Source organism: Nycticebus coucang, chromosome 15 (assembly GCF_027406575.1).
Source record: "Nycticebus coucang isolate mNycCou1 chromosome 15, mNycCou1.pri, whole genome shotgun sequence".
NCBI classification, from domain to species: domain Eukaryota; kingdom Metazoa; phylum Chordata; class Mammalia; order Primates; family Lorisidae; genus Nycticebus; species Nycticebus coucang.
The window spans coordinates 97,824,171-97,847,555 of NC_069794.1; the positions used below are offsets into that span (position 1 = coordinate 97,824,171).

The following is a 23,385-nucleotide window of genomic DNA, read 5'->3' on the forward strand; positions in this document are numbered from 1 at the left end:
CCTTGCCTGCCTCTTAGCCATCCCAGAGCCTTGCTTTCCCCATCTGCAAAATGAGGATTGGGCTTCTCAGGCTCTCAAGTTAAGTCTGATGGATGGTGACAGGATTAGGAAAGACTCTGAGGCTGTCCTGGGTGCAGTGGAAGCAAGTTCTGTGGTTGATAAGTGATGTCTGCCTGGTCACGGGCTGGAGGAGGAGGCGAGGCAGGCTGTCACCTTGCATTCTCTCAGGGGCCTTGGTGGTGTGGCTTGATGGTGAGGCAGTGAGTGCCACCTCCTGGGATGTTCCAAACAAGGGTGAGCAGCCACGTTCGGGGTGCTGGTGAGGCCCTATACCTGTGCTCCCGAGCACTGCAGGCAGGCTGTATGTCTTGCCATCAGGTGGGGGTGCCAGGGTTGGAGGCCTGAGCAGAGCACAGGGTGGAAGGCATTTGTTTTGCCCTCACACCCCAGACTGGAAGCTCCACATCTTAAATGGTGTGTGACCCTCTGCAAGTGACTCAGTCTTTCTGAGCTTCAGTTTACTCATCTGGAAAGTGGGGGTAATAGTCACAATGTCATGCAGGGATTAAGTGAATTAATTCAGAGCTCTCAGAGCAGCCAAATACATAATCAACTATTGTGCTTGTGCTTTGGAGGCGTCCTGCCAGCTGAAAGGCCCTGGCCTGGGGGTTGGGGCTGCTGGCACTCCTCCTTCCCCCTGTCCCAGGTCTTCTCTCTCCACTGTCCCTTCCGGTTAGGATGTCTTGGCATTTGGGAATGCTGGCCCAGGCCTTACCCTGGTCTCCTCCCGGATGTCCCGAAACTTGAGGAGCCCAGAGCCTCAGGGGAATGGGCATGGGGCAACCTGTTCCATCCGGAGGCACCTCCTGGTGACTCCTGGGCCCCACCCCTGGGTCACGTGGCAGCCACTGGCTGGCATCCTCCCTAAAAGCTCCTAGCCCAGGCCCTGGCCAGTACTTCAAGCAGACTGGTTGCTGGGGAGGCTGTCCCCAGGCACCGTGGACAGCAGGGAGCTACTGGACTCCCAAAGGCAGGGGCCTGGCTGTGCCTTTTCCCAGGCTCTGCGGTGTCTGTGTGCTTTGATGCCCATCATCCAGTGCTGACACTGCCTGTCTGGCTCAGGTAGTATACCCGGCACCTCCCTCTTGTGCCCCTCTCATAGCCCCTGGGACCCCAGTTGACCAAGCTGGGCATCTGCAGAGGACGATTTTAACTATAGTCTGGACCACAAGTTGTTGTGTGCCCTGGGATGAATCTCTTTCTCTTCCTGTGTTGGTGCTCCCATCCATAAGACTGGGAACTGCACTTGCTCACTGAGGCCTGCTTCAGCCTAACACAGTCTCTGCACCATATGCACCCCATTGAGGAAGAGCCAGCCTGGCCGCATGTCCCTGGTGGAGGGTACTGGCTCATATTTCTTATAGCGAATCCTTAAAGACCACAGTTGTGTAACTTTGCCACATCTGTGTTTGTGTAGGAGTGTCCTTGGATATTTGGCAAGTTTGTGGTGCTGGGGTTTCTACTCCTGTGTCCTCTTCTGGGTCTGTCTTTGTGGTGCTATATTCACCAATGGCCAGAGTGGGGCCCACACACCCCTGCTGGTTGGGCTCTCTCTCTCACAGCAGGACAGGGCTGAGGGAAGCTGAGGACCCTGGTATCCAACTCTGCCTTGGCTGCTCAGCTTTTGGGGGACTTTGGACTAGTGATTTTGATCTGAGTTAGCTTCTGGCTCTGAGAAATGGGGGAGTAGGGTACAAATCTGACCTTGTTGATTTTCTCTGTGTGGTTTTAGGAGGAATGTCAACAGAAGCAAGGGTTCCCAGACCTGTGTGACACCATCTGGGTGGGTCCCAGGTGCCCAGCCCTGGTAGAGATGCCAGGAGCTGCTACAGCACCCTCCCCTGCCTGGTGCCTGCTAGATGTGAGGCCACCAGCGTGGGAGCAGGGTGTGAGCTGGGCTCTCTGGCCTTTGATTCTTGCGATTCTGTTCCCTGCAGGCCTCAAGCTGCTCAGAGCACCAGCTGGAACAGCCATGACCCGCTGGACATCCCTCAAGGCCCCAGGGCCACACAAACCCTTCCCCTGGGATCTGGTGGCCACTCGCCGACATCTGAGTGCGCCAGCCCTGGCTACTTCCCGCTGGAAGGCCCAGGAATCTGGGGCTAAGCCATCTTCCCAGCACATCCCTGGGGGTCCCCACCACCGCCAGCTCCCTGCCTCCTGGCCCAGGCAGAAGCAGCATCGGCCATTACGGCCTTGGGCCTCAGCACCTCAGACCCATGGTGAGGTGGTCACCTGGAGCAGCTATGGGGGGCAGATGGCAGAGTGAGGAAAGGCGTCCCTCGAGGAGCCTTGGGGCTTTGCACTGCTGAGAGGTGGCCTGAGAGCACTGTTGATGTGTCTGGCCCTGAGGGGTGCCAAGACCTTGTCTGCTGTCCGTGTGGCTCCCTTAGGCAGCACCTGCTGTAAGTGCCTCACCCACCAGGCGCCAGGGCTCTAGCAGCACTTGGGGGTGCTCAGACTGCTGGCTGTTCAGGCCCTACTCCCACCTGTCTCCCAGGCGTTTGGAGCAGAGATCAGAGACTGTGGCTTTTCCAGGTCCCACCTAGCATGGACTTGGCCAGAAGCTGGTCGCACAGTCCTATGCTGAATCCTGGCATTGACACCTCCTGCCTGTGGGACTCGGACGAGTCGCTTCCCATTTGTGAGCCTCCAGACAGTCGTCTGTAAAATGGGGCTGCACACTTACCCCTCCCTGGAGGGCCCCTGGGGTCTGCCGATGGCTGCACTGTGGCCAAATCCCACAGTGGGGGTTTGGCCAGCCTGGGACCTTCTCCTGGGGGCCTCCATGTCTTACAGGTAAAGTGGCTGCAGGTGCTCAAGGTCACAGGCCCTTTTAAACTCTGATATCACAGTGCAACTGGTGGGAGTTGTGGATGTGAGGGGTCCTTGTGGGTGGGGAGAAGCTCCTCCAGCTGCTTGGCATCCTGCCTGTGCTAGCAAGTCCCAGGTCTGCTCCCTTCCAGCACAGCCCAGCCAAGGCAGGCGGGAGTCCAGACAGAATTGGTGGCCATAGGGCCAGGTGGTGCTGTGGCCCCATCTCATAGATGCCCCACCTTGGCACTGACAGGTGATGTGGAGCCCATGGGGTTGGGAGAGGGGCAGCCGTGGCCTGTGTCAGTGGCTTTGTGCTGGCTTCCGTGAGAACCCAGCAGTGTGCGAGGGTGTGTGGCAGGCTGGTCTCAGCCAAGTGCTCTCCACAGCCAGCCAGTGACAGTGGTGGGGATAGGTGACACTTCTGAGTGCTCCCCACATGCCCAGGTAGTGGCCCTGCCATCTTCATTTAGAGATGAGGGACCAGAGACCCTGGGTTGAGGTCACCCATTAGGTGGCTCTGTTGGCCACTGGCTCCAGGCCCTGCCCTCCATACCACTGGGGATGGGGCCCTTAGAAGTGGTGTGTAGGTGTCCAATGGGCATGTGGGGGTCAGATGGCTGCAGGGTCCCCACTAGGCCCTTGGGTAGGATGTCAGGGAGCAAGATAGAAAACTCCTCACCCTTTTATAGAATGGCATTCTCAGGTTGGGGGCAACGTTGCCTGGGGTACATTATCAGTGTTGCTGTCACTGTTCTGTCAGAAGGGTCGGTTCTGTGGACTCATTTTGGGGACAGGCGTGCAGTCTTCCTGGGGCACGGGGAGGCCTTCAGAGATAGCCGTGTGGAGCAGTGTGGAGGCCAAGGCCCGAAGGTGGCGAGGTGGCAGGGAGGATGTCTTGGAGGAGGGCACCCAGGGCAGGTTTGAGGGACAGTCCAGGGACCAAGGCGTGTGGCAGGGTGAAGGGAGGAGGCTGGGAGGGAAGGTCTGAGGAGGCTCAGGGCTTCTCAGGCAGTCCTACATGTCCTGCTGGGGGACTCCGGCTGTGAGGAGAGGAGAGGAGGGACAACCTCTGACTTGGCTTCCATAGCCCTCCATGACTGCTGTGGTGACAAGGGGGCTGGTGTGGATGCAGGAAGGCTGGTGAGAGGGGACCCCCCCCCCGCATTGGTCTAGACAGGCAGTGATAAGAACTCAGGCTGTGAGGTGAGGAGAAGGGGTCAGACTCTAAATATATTCTGAAAGCAGAGCACTGGGTGGGAGAGGCACTGAGATGAATCTGAGGGCTCTGGCTGGAGCTGCTGAGAGGGTGGAGGGGCCATTTCCCCCCCTGAGCAGGCAGAGTGGGCTTGAGACGGATGGCAATGCCAGAGCTTACCCATGTGTCTGTCAGGGCAGGGAGTTTCCCTGATCAGGTTTGGGCCCCAGATGAGGAGTGAAGGAGCGGTGGGGCCAAGCCAGACCTGCTGTCCTCTCTGTTGCAGGAGCCACCCCAGCCGGAGCCAGCCTGGGGGCAGGCTGGAGCCCCCCCGCCCCCGGGATGACTGCAGCCAGCCGGGCCAACCCCTACAGCATCGTGTCATCAGAGGAGGACGGGCTGCGCCTGGTTACCATGGCAGGCGCCAATGGCTTCGGCAATGGCAGGGTACATACGAGACGCAGGTGCCGCAACCGCTTCGTCAAGAAGAACGGCCAGTGCAACATCGAGTTCGCCAACATGGACGAGAAGTCACAGCGCTACCTGGCTGACATGTTCACCACCTGCGTCGACATCCGCTGGCGCTACATGCTGCTCATCTTCTCACTGGCCTTCCTTGCTTCCTGGCTCCTTTTTGGAATCATCTTCTGGGTCATCGCAGTGGCACATGGTGACCTGGAGCCGGCTGAGGGCCGGGGCCGCACACCCTGCGTGATGCAGGTGCACGGCTTCATGGCAGCCTTCCTCTTCTCCATTGAGACACAGACCACCATCGGCTATGGGCTGCGCTGTGTGACAGAGGAGTGCCCCGTGGCCGTCTTCATGGTGGTGGCACAGTCCATCGTGGGTTGCATCATCGACTCCTTCATGATCGGCGCCATCATGGCCAAGATGGCAAGGCCAAAGAAGCGGGCGCAGACGCTGCTGTTCAGCCACAATGCCGTGGTGGCCCTGCGGGACGGCAAGCTCTGCCTCATGTGGCGCGTGGGCAACCTGCGCAAGAGCCACATCGTGGAGGCCCACGTGCGTGCACAGCTCATCAAGCCCAGGGTCACGGAGGAGGGCGAGTACATCCCTCTGGACCAGATCGACATTGACGTGGGCTTCGACAAGGGCCTGGACCGCATCTTCCTGGTGTCGCCCATCACCATTCTGCACGAGATTGACGAGGCCAGCCCGCTGTTTGGCATTAGCCGGCAAGACCTGGAGACGGATGACTTTGAGATCGTTGTCATCCTGGAGGGCATGGTGGAGGCCACGGCCATGACCACCCAGGCCCGCAGCTCTTACCTGGCCAATGAGATCCTGTGGGGTCACCGCTTCGAGCCAGTGCTGTTTGAGGAGAAGAACCAGTATAAGATTGACTACTCGCACTTCCATAAGACCTATGAGGTGCCCTCCACACCCCGCTGCAGTGCCAAGGACCTGGTTGAGAACAAGTTCCTGCTGCCCACCGCCAACTCCTTCTGCTATGAGAATGAGCTGGCCTTCCTGAGCCGTGATGAGGAGGATGAGGCTGATGGAGATCAGGACAGCCGCAGCCAAGATGGGCTCAGTCCCCAGGCAAGGCACGACTTTGACAGACTCCAGGCGGGAGGTGGTGCCCTGGAGCAGCGGTCATACAGGCGGGAGTCGGAGATCTGAGCTACTGGTGGCTTAGGCGCAGCACCCCCCTGCCTGGGAGAGGAGAGGCGGCAGAGCCCCTTAGGGGCCCAGTTTGAGCAGAATCGGGAGCCAGGTGCCCCAGGTTGCAGACTCAGTAGCATTTTAGTCGTTTTATGTTTCTTCGCAATGATCTCAGAAGGTTGGCGGGAGAGTGGGTGGCCAAAGCAGGTGGCCACTGGTCTCAGAGGCTACCATGGGCTCAGGGCAGGCAGGTGGCTTCTTGGGAGCCAGGTCACAGGAGCCAAGGGCTCCTGCTTGAAGATAGAGCTGCAGCCTGCCTGGAAATGGCCCCGCAGGGCCATGCCCTGCTGTGAGCGCTGGTAGGCTGCAGTGTCCTTTGCAGGTTTTTAACTTGGGGAGAAACACCGGGTTTCATCTTTCTCAACCTTAGCTTGGGTAAGACTGTTTACAAAAAAAAAAAAACAACATGCAAATGAAGAAAAGATTTTTTTAATTCTTGGGGGGCAAAAAGGGCAATTAGAATTCCATGAGTCTGCCAGGATGCAGCAGCTAGCTGGAGGCTCCTGTAGGTTCCCAAGGTGGAGCTGGCTCCCCCTCCTGGCAAGCTTGGTGCTCGATGACCTGCACTTCATGCTTATGGGGCCAACTAGGTTCTGTTTGTGATAGAAAATCCAAGACCATGTTAATGATCACAATTAAAGCTTTCTATTGTCCCCGGGGTGGAGGGTGGGGGCTGGGAAAAAACTGGTTTGAGTTTTTTGAGTTTGACTTTGTACCTTAGAGGTGCGTCTCAGGGCCAGATACGGGACCTGCTGTCAAGGGTTCACCCCCACCCTGATTCTCATGTTTTGCTTCTCTCTTCATTTCTGCCCGGGGGCCTCCATCCCTTCCACAGTGGGGGACAGTTGGGAACCACAGGCGTAGATGGCTCCTTGGGAAGGGAAGTCAGGATCCCAGACTCAGAGGAAGCAGATCAGCCCCTGTCCCCTCTGGGCCCACAGTGTGAGCCGTGCCTTAGAGACTCCGGATTGTCCTGCTCTAGCTGTTCCTGTCCTTTTTTGGTTCTCTCGTCTCTCGTCCCCCTACCTCCACTGCAGAAGCCCCTGCCAGCCCCTCCGTCTGCCTTGGGAAAGCGGCAGTACAGGGAGGGAGCCCAGGCACAGTATAGCCAGGCCTGTTCTGCCGTTGAGTGGCAGAGGAAGCTCTCAGGGAAGGAGAGAGGAATTGTCATACACACACCCGGTCTTTAAAGTGCCCCCCTCCCATTCAAAGCTGAATTGAGAAACTGGCCATGGAACAAATACTTCCTTTTTACTGAAGCTTTTCCTGCACCCCCAGCCTCACATATCCAGACACTATGGCCCCTTTGCCAGGAAGAGGTTTGTGTCACTGACTCTTGTTCTTGGCAGCTGATGGGGGCCAGGCCTCTGCTGAGGAAGCCTGTTTCCTTGAATGAATGGAGGCCCCTCAAGAAGGCAGTAATTACAAGGAGCTTGCCTCCTGCTCTAACCTGTGCTTGCTAAGGCCGCTTAGAACCAGGAGGCACCAAGGACTCTGTGGCCCAAGTGGGGAAACAGGCAGAGAACATGGAAGGGGATGTCACAAAGGGGAAGTCACAAAGTGAGTGGGTTGGGTAGGGAGGGAGGGACCGCTGCCTGGGACGAGGGTGCTGCCCTCACTGAGGATGAGGCCATAAAGGGTCTAGACACGGGCTGCCAATAGGACACTGGGGCAGGGGGTCTAGAGACACCCCAACCCCAGGCCACAGCCGTAGCCTCTGACCCCACCCTTATCTCTGCCTGGATGATGCAGCCCAGTGGTTTTTTCCTCTCAGGATCTGTGGGAGGGGTCTTAGCTCACTTCTGCCCCTGGGCCTGGGCCTGGCCCTCCCCTTCTAACCCTGCCTTAGCCCTGGGTGCGGAGTGGATTTGGTGTGCTAGTTCTAACCCTTTCTCAGACAGCCAGGTGGGGGGATAGGTGGCCCCTGGCAACTGGCCTGAGATCTCACTCTGCCCCTCTAGAACAGGTTGGACCAGGTTTCTCCTCCCATCCAGAGCAGAGCTGGGGCCCCAAGTACCCCAGGCCTGCCCCCTAGCGGTTTTAGGCCTTGCCAGGAGAGCATCCCCTAGCTGTCTTCCGTCTCACCAAGGCAGACAGATGCTTCATGTCCAAACTCTCCTGTCCTCTTTCTTCCTTTCTTTGTATTTATTTATTTATTTATTTATTGCTTGTGCTAAAGACCAAAATAGTCTCCCTCTTTAGTGTACTTGAGGTGAGAGGGCAGATGTGAATAGCCAGGAGCAGGAAGACTTGGCCCCTGGGGTGTGGTGTGGACTGTGCCAGAGCATGCCTGGCGAGCAGTGCAAATGTGCACCCACAGTTCTCCCACGGTGCGAATGGACTCTGATACAGATACAGGATGTGTCCATGTGCATATGAGGTAGTTACGCATCTGTCTGCCTGCATGCGTGTCTGTGTACATGTTTTCTACATGTGGGACTGGTTGAATGCTCAGCAGTCTGGGAGGCTGTGATGGTGGCCACGGTCATTGGCACAGTTGAACCTGGAAGCCCCCCCCCCTTCCATCCCCTTCCCAATTCTGCATTAGAGCTTGTGTTCTGGCTGAGGCATCTGGAGATAAGCACGTGTGCCCGGGTCATGTGTAGGAGGCCGTGTGTGTCTGTGTGAACACATGTGTGTGCAGCCCTGGTGTGCTGCTCGGAGTGTGGTGGCTGTCCCTCAGCTTTGCTGGTGCTGTGCCACTGGGTCCCCCCTGAGGGAGGGTTCTGGGGGCAAAGGGAGCCACTGGCAGGAGGCCCCTGCACAGGATGTCTGCCCTGCGTAAGTCACAGAATGTCAAATCTATTTTAAATGGTGAAACCGGAGAATTTTCATGTTATTTTCAATTCATAGCAGTATCTAAAAACTTAGGCAATGAGACTAGACCACATTAAATGCATTTTGATCTCTTTGAGGTCCATGGTGTCAAGATGTGTATCTGAAAGTCCGCCGCTGCACTGCATGCTGGGAGCTTGCCGGGCTCACTCTCCCTGCGCTGGATGGTGGGGGCCCCCGGGCATCATTTGTGGTGGGCATGGGGCTCCCGGGACATCTTGTGGTGGGCGAGGCCCAGGGCGTATCAGGTTGTGGCTGCAGCTGCGAGGGAGCAGAGACGCTTCCTCCTCCAAAGATCTCCCTGAAGCACACAGGTGCAGGTTCCCTTGGGTCCCAACCTGGCACCTGCTGCCTTGTCTTCTTTCTGCTGGGAGGCCTTCCTGGGGGAAGAAGTCCTGCTCCAACCTGTGGTAGGGGTGAGGAGGAATTTCAGAGTGCATCGGTGTGGTCTCTGCTGAGATGAGCCTCAGTAGAGGTCTTGGCTCCTATGCCTGTACAGCGACTAGACTCTGGACAGGGGTTCAGACTCTGGGATCTCTGTGGTCTTCTAGTAGAAATCTTCAGAGAGAGAATGCCTCCCTTTGCCTAAATGGTTTCCATGACACAGAGTTCATGAAAGAGCAGAGTTCCTCATTCTGCTGGATTTAGGTGATGATTCCAGATGATCCCAATGAGAAAACCCTGACACATTCCTGGGAGTGGTGCACCCCACTCTGCAATACATGGGGGCTGAGAAAGCACTAGACCCAGGAGGGAGGACCCTATACCTGCTGGGGATCTGGTAGGGGCCTCCCTGACCCTGAAACCTTCCTGGGACTCTAACATAGCAGAATGTAAGCCAGCTGGGGCCAGAGTGCTGTGGCAGATTGATTGTGTACTGACCCCAGAGAATTAGACTGGCCCCAGTTGGTGCCCCCCAAAAACTTTTACAGAGTCTGTAGGTCCCCGGACCTGGCTGTGCTAATACCCCAAAGGGCCCTGGGAAGACCTCAGTCTGCTGGCTTGCTGGGGGACCTTGAGTGCATTCCTACCACCCTCTAGCCATAGTCTCCCATCCCTAAAAAGAGCATGTTCCTGAGCTTATAGGAGAGGAAGGACATTTACTCAGCCAGCACTCTGTGGCACCCTGCTTTACATTAAAGTGGTGGGTGCTGCTCCTCCCCACTGTTCCCCAGGCACAGCTGGTGCACTCAGAGGAAGTGTGGCCCACTTGAGGTCACAGTGGGGGATACCTGGCCCAGGCTCCTACCAGGTCTGGGGCACCGAGCTGGGGGGAGGGGTGATTGTTTAGTGAGTACCTGTTCACTCAAAGTTTGAGGCCTGTGAGACATCCCCCTTTATCCTGGGCCCATCCCTGCCAGGTAGACCCTGGAGGCATTGCTTAACCTGTTTTAGAGGAAATCGGTTGAGGAATGTTATCCCAGCTGGGATCTGAGCCAGGCCTCCTTACCATCCTCCATGTCTGGTCAACTGACCTAGACACCTATGGACACTGCTTATGGGCACAGGGCCCCTTGAGGCCTCTTGGCCTGCCAGTGTCAAAGGCTAGGATTAAATTCTCAGCCAGTGGCGGAGCAGTCCAGCCAGGGATCCTGCCCTGGACTTATCCCAGTTTGTCCTTCTGCAAATCACCCTTAAGGGTTCCCCCCCATGACTTGGAAGGACGCATAAGTGGAGATCAGAACTGCCCATGTGTTCCCCGGCAGCAGTGACTGAAGCCCTGGTCAGGCTGACTCTCCACTGGGTGTGGAGACTGGTTGTCTCTGCTGAGACTCAAGGTTCCCCAAGTATATATCCCATCCCACTTCAGCCTGCTCTCCACCCAGCACCAGAGTGGTCTTCTTACAACCAGAATCAGCACATGAAATCCCCCTGCCTAAAACCCTCCCTGGCTTCCTACCACACTGAAAGTAAAATCCCGCTGCTTTCTCCATGGTGGAAGTCCTGTACCACCCAGTCTAGCCTCCCTGCTGCTATGCTCCAGGCATGCTCCCCCTTCAGTTCCCTGAGCACCCCCATCCCGCACCCACCCAAGGACCTTTGCACATGCTGTTTCCTCTGACCCATACCTTACCCTCAGGTCTTAGCCAATCTGGCCTCTTATCTTTATCAGGCAAGGTCTAGGCCTTGCCTGACCCTCCCTCTCAGGCCATCTGCAGCTAGCTATTGTTACCTGTGCTTATTTGCTGTCCCCACTAGGCTGTGAGCTCCACAAAGGCAGGGGTTGTCATCTCTCATTCTCTGCTGGGGGCCCAGTGCTGACAACAGGCACAGCTGTGCTTCACGTGAATTTGGATGGGTGGCTGCCAAGTCTGCAGGTGTCCTCCCACACAGAGGGCTCTCCAGGCCTCATCAACCTGCAGCTCCTTCTCACTGACCCAGCCTGGACAAAGCCCAGTCACCAACCATGCTTAGGGCAGAGAAGCCCAGCCTGGGGACACCCAAAACTGGGAACCAGGATCAGAGTGGGGAGGGCTTTGTGCTGGAGGGTATCTGAACCCAAGGAAGGCTCTGGGCCTACTTTCCTCCTTGGTGCCCAGAAAACACAGCAGGGGCCCTCCTCACCCAAGGCTAACTGGGACCTAGAAGGCCTGAAATCTGGGCTCTGCCCCTCAAGTGTTTATGACTGGTTAACTCTGGGCCTCAGTTTCCCTACATAAAATGAGAACTCCATGCATTCCCTCAAGTGTAAACTCTACTGTGTGCTGTGTGCTGCTGGTCCTGTCAGTGGCCGAGTGGGAGGTGAGCCAGAACTGGCCCTTGGGGCATTTCAATCCATGGGGCCAAGGGATAGATGCTGAACAAGGGTCTTGACTCAGGCCCTCTGAAAATAGGGATTCTGGTGCACTGGACTGGGAGAGGGAAGCAGCCTCAGCAGGAAGGGGCTGAGGGAGGGATAGGGGTCCAGCTGAAGCCCTGGCCAGGCTGACATTCCACTTGATGTGGAGAGCCGTTGTCTCTGCTGAGACTCAAAGTGCCCATCACAGCCCTGTCACTCAGTCCTTGCAGGCAGCAACCCTGGGCAAGATATGCCTACCCACTGGGAGCTTCTCCACAGAAGGCCAGTGGGGGAATGTGTTTCTCCCAAGAAGAAGGTGGGGCGGCCACCAGCTATGCCCACTGCAACCTTGACCCTGATTGTAACCTACCTGGTTTAGCAGCTGGGCACCAGGGAAGCAACACTTTCTGTCTGCTCTGAGGGACGAGTGGAGGGTTACCATGTGCTTAGGGAAGACCCTCCCAGGAAGATAGGCCTCACAGGCGATGGTGTGGGGAGGGGATGGGAGCCTGCCTTGTGGACCTGGGCCTGACTTGGGCTCTGGGCCCCCACGGTGACCACAGCATACTGCATCGTCTTTCCCCAATGTCAGCCCCTCAAGAGCAGGACCTTTTGTTCTTCCCTATCCATGCTGTTTGCCGGCACTCAGAAGAGCAGCACCTTAAAATGCTTGGCTGTGCCAGGAAGATGGAAAGGAGCTCAGGAGTTGGAGGTCAGGGCACAGCTGTCTTGTCCCAGGGGTGGGTCGGTTGGGAGCCGCCACATAGGCAGACCCCAGTCTCACGGTCAGGGATCCTTGAGCTTTCCTTTCGGAATAACATTTTGAAAGGCACAAAATACAAGAAAACATGGAGGGTTTGAAAAGTAGTGATCAGAATACCTTTGTGCTGTACTGATGTCTGGGTTTCTTCTCTAACCTGCAGCTCCTTCCAACTGACCCAGCCTGGACAGCAGGGACCTGACAGCACGGTCTCCCCAGAGGAGTGCCAGTCACAGCCCACGTGGGAGTATATGGCTCTGTGGGGACAGGACAGCAGACACTGGCTACCCTGGTTGCCTCCATCCCTAATGGAGGAAAACTTGAAATTTCTCTGGGAGGCTGGGCACCATGGAGGTGGGAATATTTCTCACCCAAGTGCACATGCCCCTGGGATTTCTCCCTGGATCCTGAGGGAGTACTGACCACAGGTGCTGGGCTGGGGTAATTTCTTGAAGCCTGCACTGAACGTCAGAGGCAGAGCTTCCCTGTCTGTACACTTGGCCAGGTGAGCCCCATGGAGTAGTGGAAGGGTCCCAGGGGCCATTCCCTCTCCTCTGAGCTCACTGAGAGACAGGGACAATGAGGCATGGCTTAGCATTCAGTGGGCATTTATAGGGCGGTTCCTCCGTGCACCAAGTAATAAATGGGTGGCAGAGAACAAAAGCCACAAGAGGGGCTCTTGGGGGTAACTCTCACACTGGCCACATCAGTCCTGCAGCCAATGGAAGGTGCATCTGAGAACCCTGAAGACTGACTCCCTGGGTGGGACCCTGGTTCCCCCCTAACTCTGTGCCCCTGTAACCCCTAGAGCAGCGGTTCTCAACCTGTGAGTCACAACCCCTTTGGGGGGGGTTGAACGACCCTTTCACAGGGGTCACCTAAGACCATCCTGCATATCAGATATTTACATTACGATTCATAGCAGTACAAAATTATACTTATGAAATAGCAATGAAAATAATTTTATGGTTGGGGGTCCCACAACATGAAGAACTGTATTAAAGGATTGCTGAGAACCACTGCCCTAGAGAGTGCATCTGAGAACCCTGAAGACTGACTCCTGGGTGGGACCTTGGTTACTCCCAACTCTGTGCCCCTGCAACCCCCAGAGGGTACGTCTGAGAACCCTGAGGACTGACTCCTGGGTGGGACCTTGGTTCCCCCACCAACTCTGTGCCCCTGCAACCCCCAGAGGGTGCGTATGAGAACCCTGAGGACTGACTCCTGGGTGGGACCCTGGTTCCCCACTAACTCTGTGCCCCTGCAACCCCCAGAGGGTACGTTTGAGAACCCTGAGGACTGACTTCTGGGTGGGACCCTGGTTCCCCACTAACTCTGTACCCTGCAACTCCCAGTGAACTGACTTCCTTGTGCCCCAGTTTCCTCTTCTGTGAAATGGGGCTGATCACAAAGCAGCATGTGAGGGTTAAGTGAAAGGCCAGCAAGTGCCTGGAACAGCACCTGGAGCAGCACCTGGTGCACAGAGGGCCTGTCCGAGCACAAGCCCCTCTGTCTTGCTGCCCTTATCCAGGGGACAGACATCCTGGGTGAGGGGCAACCTTGGATTGGTTCCCCCTGCGCTTGAGAGGAGGAGGAAGGCCAATGGGGCTGGACCAGAGCCAGGGACAGAGTCTAGGCCAGGCAGAGGGATAGGCCAGGCAGGGTTGAGATCACTCTGGGGCTGTGTAGGAAGCAACACAGGGAGGCCACTGTGGGGCCGGGCAAAGGCCTGGGCTGGCATAGGGGCTGAATGTGCCACTGGCCAAATGGCTGGAGCAGTGGAATGTGGGGGGTAGGGGTGTGTCAGGGTAGGAGAGGTGATGGCTGGGGTGACAGGATCCCTGGATACTTTAAAATGCAAACAAAGGCACAGCCACTTTGGAGGGTGATTTGGCAGTTTCTACAATATTTAATGAAGTTGAGCATACCTTTATCAGATGATCCAGCCATTCCACAACTAGATGGTACTCAAGAGAAATGAAACCTCACATTCTTGCAAGTTGTAAATGGGTGCTTACAGCAGCTTTTTCAATACCTGCCCAAACCAGGAAGCAGCCCAGTGTCCTCCACCTGATGAGCAGGTAACTGAGCCATGGTCCATCTCCACCAGGGATGCTGCTGAGCATGGAGGAGGAGCTGGACACCGTGTGGCTCGTGGGTGCATCCTGAGGCATTAGGCTGCATGGAAGCCGGACCCCAAGGCTTCTCACTGTGGGTTCCACTCATGGATATTCTGGAAAAGGTGTGACTACTGTGTTGGAGACACTTCGATAGTGCAGGGGTGAGTGGCGGAGGGGTGCTCACCACCAAGGGGTAGGAGGGAGTTTTTGGGGTGATAGAATGTTCTATATCTCAATTGTGATGGTGGTTACAGGAAGGGAGCCTGGGAGAGGGGGAGGTTGGAGGCATTGAGAACAGCAGAAATAAATTGACTAGAAGATGACACCCAGATAAGACAAGCTGGCCAGGTAAGCGGAAAGATGGGCAGAGAGGTGGTCAGAAAGACAAACACACAGCAAGTCAGAGAGGGTGACAGACTAGCAGATAGCCCTAATGGGGCATCAGGTAGAAAGGCAGACCACAGACGTAAAGACAGAAAGGCAGAGAGATGCAGCGTGAGGTAGCTGTCAGACACACAAGGACAGACGGGCCCCTAGTTGTGAGTGAAGAACCTGATTTTCTCTCCAGTATTCTAGTTGTTGCGTCTATGTGTTTGTCATTGACCTGTGTCCCCATAAAGCCAGTGTTTGCAGAGGAGAGGACCCCTCCTCGGCATCAGAAGTCTTTCCTGGAATGGGCCCAGAAAGGCATGGTGGGCTGGGCACTGTAGGTGACGTGGGCTCTTATGAAGGCAGCACAGACTTCTGAAGTCCTGTTTGCAGTTATCATCCGGAGTAGGGTGTGTGCGTGGGGAGTGGAGTCGGGGAGGGGTTACCCTGGGGGTGGCAGGAAAATGGAACTTTCTGACTTCTGAGAGGAAGCAGGACCTACATGGATAATGACAGGAGGGCTCCCATTGACTGTATTTTCCTTAAAATGCATAAAATGAATATATTGACTTTTGTTTGTACTGGCAATTACTCCTACCTTAGAGAACATTTTCATTTCCAAGTGTCACACTTTGCCCTGTAAAGCAGACAAGCCTACAGCAGTGCTGCGCCCCAGGCCCCCAGCCAGCCCCAAGGGCTGTGGGCTGCCCCTTGGCTGAGGAGGGTTAATGAGAAGCCCTCCTTATTGCCTGTGGGGAAGAAGGGACTGGCCAGGCAGGAGCCCACACTCCCACAGGCAGGAGAGAGGAACACATGTCTGCAAAGGGCAGAATCAGAGCCCAAGTTGTGCCCTCATCACATGGAAGGTGAAGGGAAGAGATGTGTAGGAGCTCGTTTATGCCCAGCTGCCCCAGTGGAGGAGGCCCTGGCTCAGGGAGGGAGAACGTCCTCAGAGAGCTGTGGCTAGACAGAGGGACTCAGGCCACTGCTTACGCGGAGGTCACATGGCTCTGAGCTATGGTGACATCTGAGAGACTCCGTGTTGGCTGGTCCCAAAGCCATTCTGGGTTCTGCATGTGTGTGTTCCCTGTGTGTGTCCCCTGTGTGTGTGTTCCCTGTGTGTGTGTGTTCCCTGTGTATCCCCTGTGTATGTTCTCAGTGTGTGTGTGTGTTCCCTGTGTGTGTTCCCTATGTGTGTGTTCCCTGTGTGTGTCCCCTGTGTGTGTGTTCCCTGTGTGTCCCCTGTGTGTGTTCCGCTGTGTGTGCATCCTGTGTGTTTGTTCCCTGTGTTCGTTCCCAGTGTGTGTTCCCTGTGTGTGTTCCTCTGTGTGTTTTTCCCCATGTGTGTGTGTTTGCCTGGTGCCTTCATAGAATGAAATAAAAAGCATTGGGAATATTAAAATGTTGGCACTTGACTTGATGTTGGTTGTAGCACCTGTTGCATTTTTCTTGCCTTTGAAAAGCCTTTCATGTAGGAGACCCTGGGTTCAGAAAATGACCTAGGGGAAGTCATGTCCCAAGACAGTCATTATTGAGTTCTGGTATTGTAAGGCTATGCTAGGTGAAACGTGGCAGAGTCATGCTTATGTTTGAATAATACTAATTTAAAGGGCCCAACAATGAAAATCTGAAATCTTAGATAGGATCAGAATACTTTCTGCTCTTTGACTGAATATACACACCAAGATTTTCTTACTTTTATTTACATATTTTTGCTTGTTTTGTGTTTAAGGGGAAATTTCCATGAAATTGTACCTGAAGCCATTTTCCTAGAGGTCATCTAAATAAGAGATTCCCTTAGGAGACAGCAGAGGGCAGGAAAACCCCAGTCATTCAAAGGTGTTGTGCGTCTGGGGCAGAAGTAAAATAAAGCCTGAGACTGTTTTCTTTGGTTCTTGTGATTTGGCTAATCAATGTAGCTCCAGGACCTGTATCATGTCCACACGTCCTTATGGAGCTCAGCCCAGCACTTTGTTTTCACCGGCACTCAGATACCCAAGTATCTTTTCAGCAATGAGATATCAAAGAACACGGCAAAGTTATTCAGGATAAAACAATCCCAAAAATCTACTTAAAATTGTGTTTATGGAAGATCCAGTGGGGTCAAATTAGATAGCAAATGACAACACAGAATGAATATTTTACCTAGACGACCAGCTTTTAAATGTGTATTTTTTCTTTATTTGCCATTATTTACTAATTCCACATTCACAGAAATACCTTTGCTGATCAAAGAAAATGGCATTTGAAGTTAAGTGATCGAATTGTTTTTAAAGTAGTCTCAGCAACAGATAGCAATAATGTGATCTTTTCTCTCAACTCTGGCAACAGTTAAATGTCTATACATCATTATCTAACATGCAAAAATAAAACTGTCATCTCAAAAATAATAAGGTTATATCCTAAAAATATAATTTTAATTTTTTTTTTGAGACAAGGTCTTGCTCTGTCCCCTAGTGGCACCATCATAGCTCACTGCAGTTGCAAACTCATGTGACCCTTGACTTTTCAGCAACTGGGACTGCAGACGTCTTTCACTACACTCAGCTAATGTTTCCTTTTTTGTAGAGACAGAGGTCTTGCTATGTTGTGCAGGCTTGTCTTGAATTTCTGGTCTCAAGTGATTCTCCTGCCTCAGCCTCCTTAAAGTGCTGATATTACAGGCATGAGCCACTATACCCAGCCTATATCCTTAATTTTTAAGACTTCAGATTAAGAAGGACTAGAGTGATATACATGCATTAGATAAAGTATACTTTTTTTTTTAAACTGAAGTATTCCTGTTAGGGCAAGCTAAGAGGCAATAAAGCCTTGTGTGCAAGAGTGAAGACATGAACAGGAGGAATTGCAGCTACTGTAACATGCAGATAGCACTGTTCTTTATGGTCAAAGGAAGGCTGCTTTGTGCTCTTTTTTTTTTTAATATATATATTTTTGAGATGCAGTCTCACTCTGTTGCCCTGGGTAGAGTGCCGTAGTGTCATAGCTCATAGCAATTTCAAACTCCTGGGCTCAGGAGATCCTCTTATCTCAGCGTTCCAAGTAGCTAGAACTATCAGTGCCTGCCACCATGCCCAGGTAATTTTTCTATTTTTAGTTCATTCTTGCTCAGGCTGGTCTCAAACTCCTGCGCTCAAGCGATCTACCTGCCTCAGCTTCCCAGAGTGCCTCTGTGCTCTCTTAATGAAGCATAATATTTGTGATGTATGAAAATAAAATGAAATCCAAATGTGCTTTAGGACAGACCCGTGCTTACTCATTCACAGTCAACGCTGCATTTGCACAACCACGGAAGAAATGTGTAGTTGCAACAGAGACCATATAATTTCCAAAGCCTGAAATATTTAATATCTCACCATTTTTAGTTAGAGTTTGGAAACCTCTGATGTAAGCTTCAAGAAGCAGCCAACTTTGTTTAGTGCACTGGTGCATTCTAACTCACAAGGCAGGCACTCACTTAAATTTGTCTTTAATGGATGGATGAAGGGATGGTTTCCACAAGGTGGTGGAGGTCCTGGACCACATGTCTGTGTCAGCAAAAGCTACAGTCACATGGGAGCTTATCCACTTACTGTGAGTGGGCTTGGCAGAGAGTGAGAGGGGGGCTCTCCCAGGAGGAGCTGAGGGTGGTGCGGCAGGGGAGGGTGCCAGTGGAATTCACCACAGGTTGGGAGACCTGGGTGCTGAAGGACGAGAGAGAGAGTGAAGGGCAGTGGGCTGCATGCCAAGGGTATTCATCATGGGGAGGATAAGGGGATAGGAGCTTGAGGTCTCACTGGGGACTTCAGACTTCAGGGTACAGAACATCTCTACTCTCCGACCAGCACGTTCTGTGCCTGCATCCACATCATCCCCCACATAATGAAGGGCTTTTCCATACCTGGCTCCCCCTAGATTGTTCCACCAAATGCATCAGAGCTTATTTGCCTCATGTTGTAGGCTGAACTGTGACCCTGAAATGCACATGTTGAAACCCAAACCCCCTATCTCCAGCAGCTCAGATGGGACTGCATTTGGAGACAGGACTTGTAAAGAAGTGAGTAAGGGGAAATGACGTTATACGGGTGGGCCCTAATCCAATGATTGACGTCCTTATAAGAGGAGGTGGTTAGAACACAGGAGCACAGAGGGATGCCTGTGTAAGGACGCAGGGAGTGGGTGGCTGCCGTCTATAAGCCAGTGAAATGCCTGGTGGGGTGCTGGGGGCAGAGTAATTACATTAGGCTGCTTCCGGGATGAAAGGCCAGCACAGCGTTTGCACCAGGAGAGACGCCTGTTCTGGATGTGGACTTACCCTCCTACCAGTAACACTCCATGATAGCGTCACCTCTGCAGCATGGCTCACAGCGCCACCATCTCAGCATTCCACTCAGAACTGCTCTCAGCAGCGGCATCACTTCACACTAAGGGCATTGTGGCAGTGGATTAATTCTTGTGGCACCTGCTGCGGTACTATGCTCTTGAGACACTTGCTGAGATATTGGCAGAATGGAGATTTTCCTCTCTCAGGCAAAGAAAAAACCTATTTAGCTTTATTTGCCTATGGGTTTTTCCTCAGCATTGCTAAACATCGCAGACGCTGATTCACAAGGAGAGTAAGTAGACAGCCCTCGCCAGCAGAGTCTAGTAACAGACAAGACAGTGATCTCGGCTGAATGATGGCCCCTGACATAGCCGAGCCACACCCCTGGAGCCCAGGAGGGTTCTCTTATATGGAAAAAGGTCTTTGCAGATATTATTAAATTAAGTGTTTTGAGTAGGGGAGATTATGATGATTGCCTGGGTGCCTAACACAGTCACAGTGTCTTGTTAGAGGGAGGTCAAGGAGGTCTTTACCACAGAGAGAAGGGAAGGTGGCCACATGGCAATGAAGACAAAGAGTGATGCAGCCACAAGGCAAAAAAAGTCAGCAACCACCAGAGGCTCTGAGAGGCAAGGCAGGACTCTCTGCAGCCCTGTTGGCGCCCTGACGCCCACCCTGAAACTGCCTTAGTCAGTGCTCCCTCCAGAACTGAGAGAGCCACCAAGTGTGTGCTCATTTGTTGAGCAATCACAGGAAACTAATGTGCAACACCATCATTAATACATGGATTTCATTTCATATAATTTTCCAACCTGAAAATGAAACTAACAAGTGCTTCCAGATTTTCTTTAGGTGTCTTTTTGTGCATTTAGTTCAATAAATGTTAAAAAGAACAATAAATTTATGAAATGTGATACCAAATGGTACAAAATTGACCAGACCTGAGGGGAAATTTTTACCATTTTATGAAATAAAATATAACTTAAAGATTGCTAGCAGTAATATTTATGCTGTGTCCTGTCTTGAAATTCCAATACCCCTGGCAGTTTGACTTTGGAAAAATAACAAGCACCAAATAGGAAGACTGCTATCCTAAATGCATGTCCTTCATGTTACACATTTCTTATACATCAATGTAATGAGACTTCAAAAAAAGAAAAAATAAGATTAAAAAAAATTCCTCCCTTTATGGCCAAAAAAACCAAATTCCTCCCTTTATGGTCAAAATTCATTAAGAACAGTCACAAAAAGGAGTGAGTGAAGGGGATTTAGAGGAAGACACAGAGGTGGGATTCTGAGTCAGAGTCTCTCTCTCCACCCCTTCTCCTTAGGCTGGAACCTGGGGTGTGATGCCACATCACCCCCATGGCTGCATTACATTGCATAGCAAAGTGACTTCTACAGGTGCAGTTAATGTTACTAATCAGTTGACTTTGTGTTAAATAGGCAGTTAATTGGATGGGCCTAAATTAATTGCGTGAGCCCTCAAATCTGGGTCTTGGCCTCAGGGGACATGAGATGCCATAGGTTTGAAGCCACATAGACCAGCTCCTGATGGCCTTGAAGGAGAAAATGGCAAGTTGTGGAGAGAGCCATGTGGCAGGAACAGATAGGCATGAATTCTTTAAAAGTCTGGTAACGTTCAGAGTTCGTGTGTACCTCAGCTGGGAAGGACACGTTGAGGTGGGCATACCCATCAAGGACAGTAACTACCATGGCTTCCAGTGCTTTGGCCAAACCTCAGATGCGTGGCCTCTTGGCCAGGCGCCTGCGGATTCATATTGTTGGAGCATTTTTTGTATCCCTGAGGGTTGCAGCTTTCTATAAGTTTGCTGTGGCTGAACCAAGAAAGAAGGCATATGCAGATTTCTATAGAAATTATGATTCTATGAAATATTTTGAGGCGATGAGGAAGGCTGGTGTTTTTCAGAGCATAAAGTGATTTTGGAATATAAAGAATTTCTTTGGACTGATTTACATAGACGTTTGTCACTGACCCGTGTTCCTGAGCTATGAATATGAGCGATAAATAAACTATTAATAAATTAAAAAAAAGTCTGGTAATGTTCAGTGAAGAGTCTGCCTAGGAGAGGTGTTTCATGGAAGTGGAATCTTATCACACAATGTGTGACTTTGTGACCGACTCTTTCCACTTGGCATCGTGTTCTTTGCACTCATGTTGTAGTGTGTGTCATTCTTTTTATGGCTGAATAATATCCATTTTATGTATAAACCATATCTCACCACTCATCTGCTGCTGGACACTTGGGCTGTCTCTACCTCATGGCTATAATGAACAATGCTGCTACTAACATCAGCATGCAAGGATGAAAGGATCAGTTTCAGTCCCTATTTTCCATTCCTTTGAGATTAAACCTGGGAGTAGAAATGCAGGACAACATGTAATCCTACATTTAACTTTTCCACAGTGGCTAAACTATTTCACATTCTTACCAACTATGTACAAAGGGTCCAGTTTCTCTACATCTTTGACAACACTTGTTACCTTCCATTAAAATTGTAACAACCATCCTCCTGGGTGTTAATTGCTATCTCACTGTGGTTTTTCCTTTTTGTTTCCCAATTACCAGTGATAGTGAGTATCTCATGGCCATGAGGGGATGAGGGGTGGTGGGAGATCTGCTAGGCTGGATGGCAGGGGAGAGGCTTTGGGTCCATCTGCCTCCTCCAGGCTCCAGACCCCTTTATGACTGTCCCATAGCTCTGTGATTGGGCCTGGAGCTAGGACCAACGAGAACATTTTCCACTCAGCTGTGTGAGGCAGCAGAAGATTCAGATGATGGAGCGTATGGTTGGTTTCATCAACATTTTAGGGAGCCCTGGGGGTTTGGTTGCATCTTCTTTTATTGACATTTATAAGGAGTTGGGGTCATCTTCCTGCCATCTCACTGCCTTCAATGGTGTCCATGTTTGGCAAAGTCTGGAACAAACACAGACCCAAGGGCCACCCATAAAAGAAGTAGATTCTCAGCTTCCTTTCCCAATTCCTACTTTTCTAAACCTATTATTGGGCTGGAGAGACCTCAGGGGTGGGAACTCTCAGGAGGTATGACCATCATCAGTCTGGACTGGACAGGGCAGGGACCCTTTGCCTGTCTGTGATGGAGATTCCCGAGCAAAATCCCAAATGCAGGCCTGCAGACTGGCTCACGGAGAGAGCTCAGCACACTGAGGGAGGGGCCTTGGCACCTACTCCCCCACTGCCTGCCCACTGAGAAGTCTCTGGGTCTAGTTGCTGCCTTCTGCTAAGGCCAAGCCAGGAGCTCTGAGTACCACCTACAGGCTGGTGGGGCCTCAGAGTTTGTCCTCAGGGCCAGACCCTATGGAAGTCAGCCTGTGTGGGATGGGAGATTTGTGGCCCACAATTTAGAAGCAGATGTAGAAAAGCATTCTTTATTTGAGGTTTATGGAGAAGAATCAGAAGAAATTTGGTGGGGTCAATTTAAACAATTTAAACAATGATACCTTCTCTTGTTTATTAAAGAAAAGAAAGAAAAATGAATGATATGCAAATAGGATAGATCTCAATGAAATTCATGTAGAATCATTAATCACATAATTATTAATCACACTCTCTCAGGATCTCAGACTCACCACAGTGGACCTGCCTAAGAGACAGAGGCCTGAAGCAGGTCCCCTCTGACTTTGCTCAGAGAACCCGTCATTGATCCGAGAGAGAGATGCCAGGGAAACCCTTAGCAGCAGATGGTAAGTCAAGAGTGCAGGACTCAAGACCACTCACCAGGGAGGGGTGCTGTTCCTGCACCCAGGCCTTGCACTCAGCTCACCAAAGAGGCCTCATTGTTGAGCCCAACCAGGTTCACTGCCCCTTGCTCAAGAGGAGGCCAGTGCACTGGAACAGCCAGAGCCACAGCAGAGAAAGAGTATAATATCACAGGTGCCACGTGAGGAGACAGGAGGAGGTTCTCAAATCTGTCTCCCCAGAGAATTTGGGAGAAAAGGTTTTTTAACAACAGTTTGGCTAGGAAAGGGCTAGGCAATTGGGTATGCTGATTGGCAGAGGATGAACTCAAGGGTCAGGAAGCAGAGATCATCTTCTCAGTGGGGAGGTTTCCTGGGTGGGGGGGTCTCAAGGCTGTTGGATCTCTTCCTACACTTCTCCACAGGTTTGGTTGGCATCAGTGGGTCCCTCCAGAAGGCAAAGTCTGAAAAATACCTTAAAGACCAGTCTTAAGCTCTCAATAACAATGTTACCTAGAAAAGCACACATCTTGGGGCTTTTAGTGGCAGTGTCATCTGTAGAAGTGGTTGGGGATTCGCCAGTCGTGCACCTGTTGGAGAGGACAGTGCCATCGAACAGGGCCCTATTATAGCAGCAAGGAGGTTAGGGAACAATGGCAGGTTATACTTCTGCCTATCTCTATACTTTTATAAAAATTAGACTTCACTCACTATTTATACCCTGATGGTTTCTGAATA

The 23,385-nt window shown here is 52.4% G+C and overlaps 2 protein-coding genes across 7 annotated transcripts in view; one reads left to right on the top strand and one right to left on the bottom strand.

Moving 5' to 3' along the window:
• The window catches only part of KCNJ12 (potassium inwardly rectifying channel subfamily J member 12), a 38,917-nt gene extending 30,245 nt beyond the window's left edge, over window positions 1-8,672 (top strand). For all 6 annotated transcript variants that reach the window (XM_053563233.1, XM_053563232.1, XM_053563236.1 and 3 more), the window contains one exon: window positions 4,359-8,672. In XM_053563233.1, coding sequence (XP_053419208.1) covers window positions 4,415-5,716 — 1,302 coding nt within the window. In that variant the 5' untranslated portion in view covers window positions 4,359-4,414 and the 3' untranslated portion in view covers window positions 5,717-8,672. The remainder of the gene's footprint in view (window positions 1-4,358) is intronic.
• The window catches only part of LOC128566373 (glutamate dehydrogenase 1, mitochondrial-like), a 263,695-nt gene that overhangs the window by 235,012 nt on the left and 5,298 nt on the right, over window positions 1-23,385 (bottom strand).